Source organism: Rhinolophus hipposideros (genome assembly GCF_964194185.1).
Source record: "Rhinolophus hipposideros genome assembly, chromosome: 12".
NCBI lineage: Eukaryota > Metazoa > Chordata > Mammalia > Chiroptera > Rhinolophidae > Rhinolophus > Rhinolophus hipposideros.
The window spans coordinates 3,014,579-3,027,248 of record NC_138058.1 but is presented as its reverse complement, the minus strand read 5'-3'; the positions used below and the strand labels follow the sequence as shown (position 1 = coordinate 3,027,248).

The window sequence follows — 12,670 nt, the reverse complement described above, 5'->3', positions numbered from 1 at the left end:
GCGCCTGATAAGGTCCTGGTTCTGGACCCAGCCCCTGCTGCAGAAATGGGTGAGCGGAGGGTCCAGAGGTAACCTAATCTTCAGCAGTAAGACAAGTGTCTGAGTCAGTGGCCAACCAGATGGCAACAGTGGGGCCAAGGGCCAGCTTGGGGACCTGGGAGCCCCTCGAGTTCCACAGGCCTCCCCACAGGCCTCCCCACAGGCCTCCCCTCAGGCCTCCCCTGACCCTGCAGTCCTGGATGTGACCGCTTGCTTGGATACCCAACCCCCAGTCGCGTTCCTCCGGCCTTACTTCCTGCCTCACTGGACAGATTCTGGAGGCCACACTACCAGCGGGGCACATGCTTTCCTACACACAAGGGACAAAAATGATTTGTTGCCACAAGGGACAAAAATGATTTGTTGCTCGACCTGTAGATTCTACTTACTGAAATGGGTAGGTTTGAGTCCTGTCAAATTATAGGTGCTTATTTTTTCTTTAGTGAAAATATGCATAATGGCCTAATGGTTTTTGAGAAAGCATGTAAGATGCTGGCAGAGGGTTTGAAAGGATCTAGAAAGTTCCACCATGCAGGGAGTCGGATCTGATGGCCCCGGGGCTGGTCGACACAAGTTCAGCAGCCCCACCATTGTCCCGCTGGGTCCAGGGACTAACTGGCACAGTGAGGAGATGGACAGATACTCTTCTTGGGACAGCTGGCTGGGATGCAGGACTGGCGAGCATGGGGGAAGAGAGACAGTGCCCAAGGAGCTCAGGGAGAAGCTCCACAGACCAAGATGGCTGGATTGGCCCGGACTCAGGTCCAGTGTCAACAGGATGATTCAGAGCTAGTTGGCCTGGGAGGGCACTGGATCCTGACTGCAAGAAGCCAGGAGACCTGAGAAACCATGTCTCCTTCCCCCTGGGTGCTCTCAGACCACACCCCCAACACCACTGCCCCAGGGAGCACAGGGGCCTCCACTCTGCTCTGTCATCAAGGCTGCCCATGACAGGACTGGAGTCCCCTTCCTGAAGGTGGCAAGGAAAGGTGGAGACGGCTAGAGAAAACTCAGCCCGCCGGCTAGGCCTCCTTGGCCCACCCTCGCGGGACTCCAGGGCCCTGTGAGGGAAGGTTTGAAGAAATCACCACAGGCCTCCTACCCCACACCCACAGCATTGGCAAGGAAACTGCCGCTTTTCCCATGAAGAGGACATCTGCTTTCCCACCTCTTGGATCTGGGCTGGCCTTGTGACTTGCTTTGGCCAACAGGATGCAGGGGAGGCTGTGTACCCGTCCCAGGGCTGCGTCTGTATTACCTACATTGTCTGGCTTCTGTACCTAATGTTTTGGCATGTGGGGCCTGGCTGCCTTGGGACAGACAGACAGCCCCCTTCTCCCAGGCTGGCCAACTGCTCCAGGAGCAAAGCACTCAACACCCTCCCTGTGCCCCAGCATACCTCTGATTTGCAAGCCAGCCCGTCCACGGCCCACCCGCTGCTTCGTCTACTCTTGCACTCGTGAGACAATAGCTCCCCACGCCCAGCAGCCCCCAGCCGAATGGCCCAGGTGTCAGAGAGCCAGGGTGGCTCCACACGGAGACCCTGCCCAAATTACTCAAACTAGCCAATTATCACCGTGCTAGCCCCTTACCCCGCCTCAGCCATTCCTTCCCCAAAAAACCCCAGAAAAACTTTCCGGATGTTTCATCCGTCTCTGCCTGCTGGGAGAAAATATCAGTTCACACATCTGAAAAAGAACTTGTATTTCGAATACATAAAAAACACTCAACACTTGACAATAAGAAAAACACCCTGTTTAAGTGGGCAGAAGGCTTGGACAGACACTGCGCCCCACAGACTAGCCCGCGGAAAGCTGCCAGCACTGTTAGTCATCAGGGAGCCAGCAGTGAGAACTGCGGTGAGATATCATGAACCCCGACTAGAATGGCCCAGGACAGACAAGCCTGCAGCAATGAGTGCTGGTGAGGACCCGCGGTACCGCCAGTGCTGGGGGGCTGAAAAGGGCCATGACTACTGTGGGACATTGTGCGGCAGGCCCCCACCGCTGAGGGGACACTGACCGTAGGATAGCGGCCTCACTCATGGTGTTTAGCCCGGAGGAATGAACATTTGCACTCACACAGAGGGCTGTGTGGGAATGTGCCAGGAGGCTCCCTTCAGAGTCACCGCAAACTGGAGCTGGCACCAAGGGCGTTTGCGGGGGCATGATCAGCCACCGTCTGTCCATAGCAGAATGCTACCTGGCAATCACAAAGGAACCGGTGTGCTCAGATGCCATGGGAGAATCTCAAAGGCTGTGCTCACTTTGAAAAGCCAGAGAGGTGGCTATGCAGTCCTTAATTGCATTTATGGGACACCGTAGGGAAGACAAACTGTAGAGACGACGAGCAGATCAGGTTGGGGTGCTGGAACTCTCCTGTATCCTGAACACATACAGGATATAGTTTTATGGTTACAATCATGGAAATGTGCCGCCAAAACTCTTTTCCCATTAAGCTGTAAAAAGCCCCATGTCAAATGGGAGAATGCAACCAGAAGAATGAGCCTCTAATAAATGAGTATCCATAGAACACGGAGTCTTGTGATAGCTGACCATGAGGAGAGGTGTTGGGGGAGGGGAAGCCTTCCAAAACACCATGGCCCCCACCACACAGGAAAGGAGGATCAGATCCCCACCTGCTCACTGTCCCCTCCTTCCGCACGACCACCTGTTCTCCACCAGCCGGTCACCTACAAAGTGACTCCGGACAGATGTGCTGACAAGGACACAAGTGGAAAGCCATGGGGACCACAAGAGAGTGAATGAGGCTGTCCACCCCCATGACACCACTGCTGCAGACCCCCAGCAGGCACCCCCCACTACCTGGTAATGCACACGCAGACACACCACAGGGGTGCACTCACAGTCACAACCACTCACACACAGACATGGGCACATACACACTGCAGATGTGCACTCACACACGCTGTCACACAGACGTGCACACACTCACAGACACCTACAGACACACATGCACACCTCGTGTCTCTCGTGGGCGCTCACCTCATACAATAAGGTGAGCACACACTGGGAACTAGGCACCCAGGCGGGGCTCCTGCCCCTGTACCCTGCCATCTCCACTGTGGCAGGAGATGGTCCTATAGGTACCGGTCATTCTGCAAACACTTGCTGAGTGTCCAACAGCCAACAGGTCTGGTCGAGGCTCATCCTGGGTTCAGATCAGGTGAACTCCAGGTACACAAATCACCTCACATCCTCATAAGTCCAGTCTTTTGTCCCCTCAAATTCCCTTGCCCTCGATCCCTTCCTAGGTCCACAGCTTTTAACTCAGGTCTCAGGCACCTGCTGGATAAAAATCACTAGGGACAATTTTTAACAATACTGAGCCTCAACCCTGACCAACTGAGTCAGAATCTCTGGTGGAGGCCAGCATGAGGCTTTCTAGAAGAGCCCTGACTTGATGTGCAGCTGAGGTGTGCCCAGAGACGGCCTAGTCTGGTCCTGCTCAGACCAGCAAAGCCGGACCAGCAAAGCACGACTGCTCCATCTACCCCTCTTCCCCCCCTCTCCCACCCCAACCCCAAGCTCCGGCTGGGTGCTGGTCACATCCCCCGGGCCCTGGAGTGAGGAAACCTACTGCAACAGATATTACTGTGAGGAGCCCTGCAGCGGCTGAGAAGGGAAACAGGGCAGGGGGGCCTGTTCAGAGTGGGGTTTGGGGTCCGGCAGGCCTCTGCAAAGGGCGCTGACTCGAGACTGGAAGACGGGAAGAAGCCAGGCGAGTGTCCTGAGGCCTGCTTTATGGGCTCCCCCAGACAGGCCCTGGGAGAGACCCCTAACCACACAGGACTTTGGGTGAAGGATGGTTTCACCAGAATTTTTAAAACTGACCTCTGTGGCCAATCTCTGCCCCTTTTCCCCTCACAGAGGCCCGGGAGGCACTGCGTTTGCAGTAAAGAAGCCAAGATTTGAGGATAAGAGCTTAGAGAAAGCCTGGATGGGGACAGATTGCCCAGGAACAGCTCCAGACATCTGACGACTGCCTCGTCCCACCTGATTTCCAGGTGACCTGGAGAGACAGCAGAGCCCCCCAAAATCAGATGATGGCAGGTGGGCTCCCAGCACCTCCTTGCACATACTGTCCTTCATTGGCCCTGACTTGGGGACGGCTTGGGGACACCCCTCCCTGGGCTTCTGGCCTTATGTTGTGCTTTGTAATCTGCGAAGTGGGTGGGAGACCCCTTGCCTGCTGGGGGGGTTCACTGTGGCCCTAGACTAGGTGCTGTTTCCTGGGGCTTCCTGCCCAGCCTGCTCACCAGTTCTGCAGTAACACCACCCAGGTCAGGCTTGAATGAGTTCTCTCTGCTCTGACTCTGTACCTCACGGACTCCCAGGTGCTCACGAGGGGGCTGGGGGTGGGGTGACGTGAACAGGGAACCCCCTGGTTCATGGTCCGGGCACCAGTGTCTGTGGGGAAGGGGAAAAGGAAGGGCAAGGCCTGGAGCCCAAGGAGCAAGACTACATTTACTCCATTCCTTCCTGGCCACACTCTCCGTGGGCCTGAGTTGCCTCACAGGGCTGCTCTGGGAGATACTTAGCAGAGACCACGCGCCACGAGGGCGCAGCAAGCGCGTGCAACCTCCCCGGGCCCCCTGCCCCGTACTGTTACTGATGTGGGCGGTACTGTTGGGGCACCGGGGCGCGGGCCTTGGGCCATAGGGCGCTCCTGGAGGCGCTGGCTCTGAATCGGGCAATTCCAGTTCCAGCTTCGGAGACGCAATTTCATCTGCATTCTTGTCTTAATTTTAATCATCGGTTCTTATTGCTTAATATAAAAGTGAGTCTGGTCAAAAAAATAAACCCAGAGAGAGTCCAACACATAGAAACGGAAGGAGGGAACGTGAACAGCGAGTCGCGCGCGCGCGGTCGCGCGGGTGGGAAAGATGCAGGGAAGGGCGGCGATCGTGGGAAAGCCACCGCGGGAACAACGAGTTAGCACTTGAGATGGGAGACTAGGGCGGGGACACTGACCCATCTGCTGACCATCCCCTCTCATGGGTGCGCGGAAGAGACCACTGTCCGTTCCGAATCCCGGGGAGACCTCCCCGCAGCCCTGACCCCCGTGGAGTCCCCCGCGGACCCGGGCGCACGGCGAGCAGAGGTCCGGAGCTGCCCACGGTGCGTCTAGAGGACGCACGTCCCGCTCCTCTCTCCGAACACAGAGCCCAGCCCCGCATCGCTCCAGTGGAGCGTGGTCCAGGTCCTGGGCACAGGCCGGGAGGCGGGGACACTGAGCTGGGCACTGACCTGGGCACCGAGCTGCGCGGGGCTGGCGACGAGCAGCGGCAGCAGCAGGAAGAGCGCGCCGGGGCCGCGGGGCCGCATCTCGCCGGTCCGGACCTCTGCCGGGGAGGGAACAAGGCTGTCCGCCTCCTACCTCCCCAGTGTGTCCACCTCCAGGTCAGAGAGGCGGGAGTGCAGCCGGCTGCCCCGGAGGGGAGGGGACGGGAAGGGAGCGCAGCCCGATCGGCGTGCGGCCTGGGGCGCCTGCGGCCACCGGCGTCCACGGTCCGGTGGGGCGGGGGTGGGGGGCGGCGCCGCCCCCGGGCCTGGGAGAAGGAGGGGCCGCCCGCCTAGGAATGCGCTTGGAGCGCGCCCAGCCGGGGCCCGGAGGCGGCGCGACGCCAGGACGAGGATGGCAGGCGTCCCCAGGGTCCCCCAGGGAAGGCAGCCTAGCCGGGCCGCATAGGAGCGCGGGGCGTCCTGACCGGCCCCTTCCCAGCCGGGGAGACTGAGGCTGACACACCCCCACCCCCAGCAGCAAGTGGCTGTGCGCGACCCCCACCCAGGTCTGTCCACTCCACGGCTATCAGCGGACACCGTCCTCCACTACATTGTGGCAGGGAGATGGCTTCACAAACTCGACAGGAATCAGACTAAGTTCCCCATCCGAGCAGACTAGTGTTCTTAATAATAAGTGGAGGTACGGGGACATCCATGCACAAGGACTGGGAACCTACAATCCCTCGCCCACCAGACAGAAGGGGAAAGCCTAAAATGGAGCGGGCTATGGGGACACTGGGCGCCTTGCTCACTAAGTGGGAAATAGCTCTGGACAGGGCAGACACAAGCAGCCCCAGTCCCCTGCGCCCCGGGGGCTGTGGGAGGAACCAGATGGCCTCCCGGCTCTCCTGGAAAACATTAGCTAACTTCTTACTGGAAAATGTCTGCAGAAGGCACTGCTGCAGATGGCAGGCGCACCCAGGCGTGCCACCCTCAAATCTAGTTCTCCTCTGCAGGTCACTCAGCAGAGCCCCCCTCAGAGCGCCAGCTGTGAGCTGTTTCCTCCTAAGGAAGGGAGGAAGGGAGAAGGGACTTTGGAGTTCCCTGGGAAGCGTGGCCTCCTGAGCTTCACTACCCAGGGAACCCCGGCCTCTGTGGCCACCTTCCTGCAGGAGGAAGTGAGCGTCCACGTAAGCCACTCTGCAGCCCTGGTGAGACACTGCGGATCCCCTCCAGGTGGAGGGGGCCAGACAGCCCACAGAGATGGTGGTTTTCTGCATCAATCTCCATGCGCTTGCTGCCTGTGCTCAAGCCAGTGTCTCCTTGCTCTCTGTACCCCCTCATCCCACTAGTGAAGGTTTCCTTGTGGCCAGTGTGGCTCACGTTGTGTTTACCTGGTGGCCTCCTCTGGAAGGCCAAGCCGCTGGGACCAGACGCTGGCCATCTTTCCTCGCTTGGCCCTCTCCAGGGGTTCATAAAACTGGAAGAGGCCCGGTTTCACCCATGAAGAGACTGAAACTGGCATGGTTGGATGCCTTGCCCACAGTGTGGAAACTTGGGTCTCGGTGCCCCCAGAGCGGGAGGCTGCCTTCAACTTCATCCCATCTTTCACTTAAATACAGTCATAGCACTTCAGGAATTTTATTTTCAGGAACTGAGGTTTGGGGGCTCTAGGGAGTGTGTTTTGTTTATTTGTTTGTTTTCCTATTTACTATTTGTTAGATGAAACTTCTTATGTGGTTACTTAGGTCTCTGAGTTTGTAGGGCCTGCCATGCTGGCCTCCCCTGAGCTTGTCAGGTTCAGTAGGTGGCTCCTTTTTCGCCCACCCTTGTTTCCTCTATATTTAGTTTTCAAGAGAATATTCTTGAGTGTTGGGGGACTGGGGGGGGGGTGGTCTACAAAGAAAATGTTTCTAAATAAATATTTTTATTTATTTTAATAAAGAAAATATTTTTAAAGGTCTTGGCAGAATCAGTTGCTGTCTCCAGGCCTCCGTGCTCTCTCCGATACGCCCACATCCTTGTGTAATGTGGGGACGCAAAGCCAGACAGGAGGATTTGCTGTGGAAATTAAGACCTGACCAGAAGAGGCAACCAGGCGGGAACAGCCGGCCTGCAGGGCCCTCTGGTCCTGCGTGGACCACAGTGAGCCACGTGCTCACCCTTTGGATTTCATGGGCTTCTCTCAACTTACCTGTGGCCTAATCCTGACTGATGGGTCTTTTGGGGCCACTTCTCTGCCTTTACCTCCTTCAGCCCACCATCTGTGCTTCTAAATGTCATCAGGCCACACTGAGCACCTCCAGTGGGGCTGCAGGAACAGAGCCCCATGTGTCAGCCTGTGGCAGGATGACAGGGTATCACGGGAGAGGGTGGCCAGGCAGGAGTGCAGTTCACACAAACTCATGCGGAGTGTAACTCGGGCACGGCCCTGTGCCAGGGGCCGCGTCGTGCTGTCACATATGTCTAGGAACCCCATCAACAAAACAGGGCCGTCCTGTGTTGAACTTTGAAGAGACTGTCTGCCCATGTATGATGTCATGACAGCTAGGAGAGACATTTCCCCCTAGAAAACCATTTCCGGTTTTATAAAATGAGAATCTGTAGGAAAACATTTACTTGTGCCATGATTAAAGACCAAACCTTGTTGCTATCTGCCAAAAGGAGGAAAGCGTTGCGAATCCATGAATGCCATTCCAAATGCCTCTGGAAGTGGCAGAGTAGTGGGTGCAGTCGAGGATACACAGCCCTTGAACTCTGACACACATGGGCCAAGTCTATTCCCACATGCAGCTGCTGCGGCCCTGCAAGTCTCCAAATGTTTGCAGGTCTCAGTTTCTTCACCTATAAAATGGGAAGAGTATTTATCTGAAGAATTATTATGAAGTTTCAAAATAATGAATATAAAGCATCTCACAATGTTTGGCACATAGTAGGGACTTAGTTAAGAGGGCTTTGCCTAAACTGGACAGAGGGTCCTTCATATGGGGACAACATAAGAAGGGAACCAACATTTCTCAAGCACCCACTGTAGGCTAGACCCTCTGTTAAGTGTTCCCATTTATTCCCTCACAACAACCCAGTGAATGGGTCCCCCTTGACCCCCATTTTATGGGTTGGGAAACTGAGGTTTCAGCAAATCACCTGAGCTCAGACATCAGGGCGGTAGTTGGGAGAGACAAGTTGATGCTGGGGTGTGTGGTGGGGGGGCGTGCTGTCTGCTGCACCAGGCTGCAGGAGACCCAGACTCAGGGAGTCACTTGCTGTGCTTCCTCGCCCCTGCTGGATAGTTCCTAAGGCGGAGGTGTCAGAATTAGCTTCAGGAGCAAACTCCTAGGGCACACTGTGGATGTAAACTGAGATTACAACTGCACAGCTTAGGCCTAATTACAATAACCTCCAAGGAACTGTTGAAAGTAATTCCTGGGTCCTGCATTGTTCAAAATGGGACGGTTTTGCCAGATGACTCTGCCCCTCAGGGGCTCCCCAACTCTGAGGCCAATCTGTACAGACTGCATCAAAAGGCGAGCATGCCCTCTGTCCTCCACTTGGGTATGGCCAGTGGAGAGGCCCATTGGGAGAGCAGTTGGACGAGGGTGACGTCATGAGGTTGAGTCAAGCTGGCCGTGTCCCTTGATAGAAGATCACGGCCCATTTCAAGGTGACCAGTTCTATACACTCTCCCCTTTGGGATTCCAGCGGTTACCATCCCTCTCATCCTCTCAGGCATCTGCGTAGTAACAGCGCCTGCGTTAATGGCCCTGGGATAGGGTGTCCTCTGGTTGGTACTTCTACGTCCTGCTCATACCTTTGTAAATAAGTTGTCTTCAAATTATCTTCATTTCAGGAGGCCGGATGGCTCAGTTGGTTAGAGCGAAGAGCTCTCAACAGTGTTGCCAGTTCAATTCCCACATGGGCCAGTGAGCTAAGCCCTCCCCAACTAGATTGAAGAAAATGAGCTGCCGTTGAGCTGCTGGAGGGGCGGCCGGATGGCTCAGTTTGTTAGAGCGCAGAGCTCTCAAGGTTGCAGGTTCAATTCCCACATGGGATGGTGAGCTGTGCCCCCTGCAACTAAAGATTGAAAACAGCGACTGGACTTGGAGCTGAGCTGCGCCCTCCACAACTAGATTGAAGGACAACTTGGAGCTGATGGGCCCTGGAGAAACACATTGTTCCCCAATAAAAATTAAAAAATTATCCTCATTTGAGCAAGCCATCTCCTCGCTTTTCACTGATAGAGTGACCATCAGCAATAAGTCGAAACATTTTTTGCTTCCAAATTGTGGCTGTAACAGGACATGAGGTGAAATACACACTTGACTGAGTTTGTACACGTACTCTCTGGCGGAGGCATTGAGAGGATATCAACTACCCAACGCAATCAGACTTGTGTTCATGGTGGTGACATACCCAGTTAAAAATGCCCCCCATCCCTTCAGACTTCCCAGCAGTTCAGACTCCCTTATTTCAGAGCCTGTGTGACCTACTTCTGACTAATGAGATGTAAGTGAAGTCTACTGGGTGGGGCTTCTGCTGGGATTTCCTGGTTACCTATTTATTATAGACGTTTTCCTTTAGGTCCTTGACCATAGGTCCTTTTAGAATCCTTGACTGATAATTCACCATCTGCTCTCCTCTCAGGGTCATTAACCGTTGACTGCTTTCTGAGTATGGATCTTTCTGGTTTACGGTACCTAGTTATTTTGGGTTGTCCCATGGATTGTGAGTGACATCTTATAGATAGCTACTCCTATTCCATTATGTTACTCTGAATACATTTTAAAATCGAGATGTGATTCACATAGCATCAAATTCACCACGTCAAAGGGTACAATTCAACGGTGCTTTTTAGTATATTCATAAAACTGTGCAACAACCACCATTAATTCCAGAACATTTCATCACCACAAATAGAAACCCCATACCCATTAGCAGTCATTCCACATTCCTTCATCCCTTCACCTCTTCAACACCTGGCAACAACTAATTTACTTTCTGTCTTAATGGATTTATCTATTCTGGACATTTTGTAAAAATAGAATCATACAATATGTGGCTTTTTGTGAGTATCTTCTTTCACTTAGCATATTTTCAAGGCTCATCCATGTTGTAGTGTGTCAGCGCTTCATTCCTTTCTATGGCTGATTAATATTTCATTGTGTGGATTTATCATGTTTCATTTAGTCATTTGCCAGTTGATGGACACTGAGGTTGTTTCCAACTTGTGGTTGTTATGAATACTGCTGCTGTGATCATGTGTGTAAGCACACGTATTCATTTCTCTCAGGTGTATACCTAGGAGTGGAATTACTGAGTCACATGGTTATTCTTTAATCACTTGATGAACTGACAGACCATTTTCCAGAGTGGCTGTGCCATCTTACATTCCTGCCGGCAATTTAGAAGAGTTCCAATTTATCCACATCCTCAGCAACACTAGTGATTTCCCTTTTTCAGAATGAATGTAAAGGAATACAGTAGTACCTCGGTTTTCAAACATCTCCGTTGACGAACATTTCGGTTTACGAATGCTGTAAACGTGGAAGTAAATGCTTTGGTTTTCAAACACACCTTGGAAGTTGAACATGTCACGCAGCTTCTACTGAGTGCAAGATCCTCAGGCCTAGCGGTCGGCTGTTTTCAAACATTTCAGAACTTGAATGGTCTTCCGGAACAGATTACATTAGAAAACTGAGGTACCACTGTATTATTATCATAGCCATTTGAGTGGGGATGAAGCTATATTGTGGTTGTGATTTGCATTTCCCTGATGACTAGTGATAGAGAGCATCTTTCCATGGAGAAATGTCTAGTTAGGTCTTTCGCCATTTTTTTTTGGTTGGATTATTTGTCTTATTATTGAATTGTAGGAGTTCTTTATTTGAAAATTTTTACTTTTTTCTTTTACAGAAAACTGACTTGATATTTATTAGTTTCTCCAACTATGGTTTAGCAAAGGAGTTCTTTATATATTCTGGATACAAGTCCCTTATCAGATATATGATATTTCAAGGGTTTTTTTTTTTCCCATCTGTGAGTCGACTTTTCACTGTCTTAATGGTGTCCTTTGAAATACAAAAGTTTTTGATTTTGATGAACTCCAATATTTTTCCCCCTTCTATCGCTCATGCTTTTAATGTGACATCTAAGAATCCTTTGCCTTGGGCCGGTCCAGTGGCTCAGGCAGTTAGAGCTCCATGCTCCTAACTCCGAAAGCTGCCGGTTCGATTCCCACATGGGCCAGTGGGCTCTCAACCACAAGGTTGCCAGTTCAATTCCTTGAATCCCGCAAAGGATGGTGGGCTCCTCTCCTGCAACTAAGATTGAACACAGCACCTTGAGCTGAGCTGCCGCTGAGCTCCTGGATGGCTCAGTTGGTTGGAGCACGTCCTCTCAACCACAAGGTTGCCAGTTCGACTCCTGCAAGGTATGGTCGGCTGTGCCCCTGCAACTAGAAACAGCAACTGGACCTGGAGCTGAGCTGCGCCCTCCACAACTAAGATTGAAAGGACAACAACTTGAAGCTGAATGGTACCCTCCACAACTAAGATTGAAAGGACAACCTGACTTGGAAAAACGTCCTGGAAGTACACACTGTTCCCCAATAAAGTCCTGTTTCCCTTCCCCAATAAAAATCTTTAAAAAAAAAAATACTTTGCCTGAAGGACTCTCTGTACTATCTCTAAATTACTAGCAACAAATTCTCTGGGTTTTTTTGTTTTTAATTTTTTATTCATTTTTGATGGATAGTTTGCCTAGGTATAGAATTCTTGGTTGACAGTATTTTTTTCTGCTTTCAGAACATTGGATGTCATCCCATTACCTTTTTGCCCCCAAGTTTTCTGATGTGAAATCAGCTTTTAATATTATTGAGTATCCCTTGTATGTGATGAGTCACTTCTCCCTTGTTGCTTTAAAAATTCTGTCTCTGACTTCTGACAGTTTGAGTATGATTTGTTTCAGTATGGGTCTCTGTGAGTTTATCCTACTCCAAGTTTGTTAACCTTTGTGGATGTGTAGATTAAGGCTTTTCATCAAATTTGGAGAGTTTTCAGCCATTACATCTTTTACTATTCTTTCTGCCTCTTTCCTTCTCTCTTTTCCCATTACGTTTAATGATGTTCCAAAGATCTCTGAGGCTCTGTTCATTTTTCTTTATTCTGTTTTTATTCCACTGACTATATAATCTCAATTGACCCATATTCAAGTTCACTGATTTATTCTGCTTGTGTAAAACTGCTGTTGAGCTTCTCTAGAAAAAAATTCACTTGTTATTGTAATTTTCAACAAAATGAACATTTCCAATTACTTTTGATTTGGTTCATTTCTGTAATCACCATCTCTTTACTGACATTCTGTACTTGGTAAGACATTATTCTCATACT

The 12,670-nt window shown here is 51.8% G+C and overlaps 1 protein-coding gene and 1 long non-coding RNA gene across 4 annotated transcripts in view; one reads left to right on the top strand and one right to left on the bottom strand.

Moving 5' to 3' along the window:
* FBLN7 (fibulin 7) overlaps positions 1-5,582 on the bottom strand; it is a 36,433-nt gene extending 30,851 nt beyond the window's left edge. For all 3 annotated transcript variants that reach the window (XM_081068355.1, XM_081068353.1, XM_081068354.1), the window contains exon 1: positions 5,310-5,582. In XM_081068355.1, the coding sequence (XP_080924481.1) occupies positions 5,310-5,387 (78 nt within the window). In that variant the 5' untranslated portion in view covers positions 5,388-5,582. The remainder of the gene's footprint in view (positions 1-5,309) is intronic.
* On the top strand, positions 5,319-11,924 carry LOC308505688. The gene is made up of 4 exons (XR_013994609.1): positions 5,319-5,462; positions 6,302-6,496; positions 7,246-9,788; positions 10,743-11,924. It is a non-coding gene; the product is annotated as an uncharacterized lncRNA (long non-coding RNA).
* Positions 11,925-12,670: the final 746 nt, after the last annotated feature.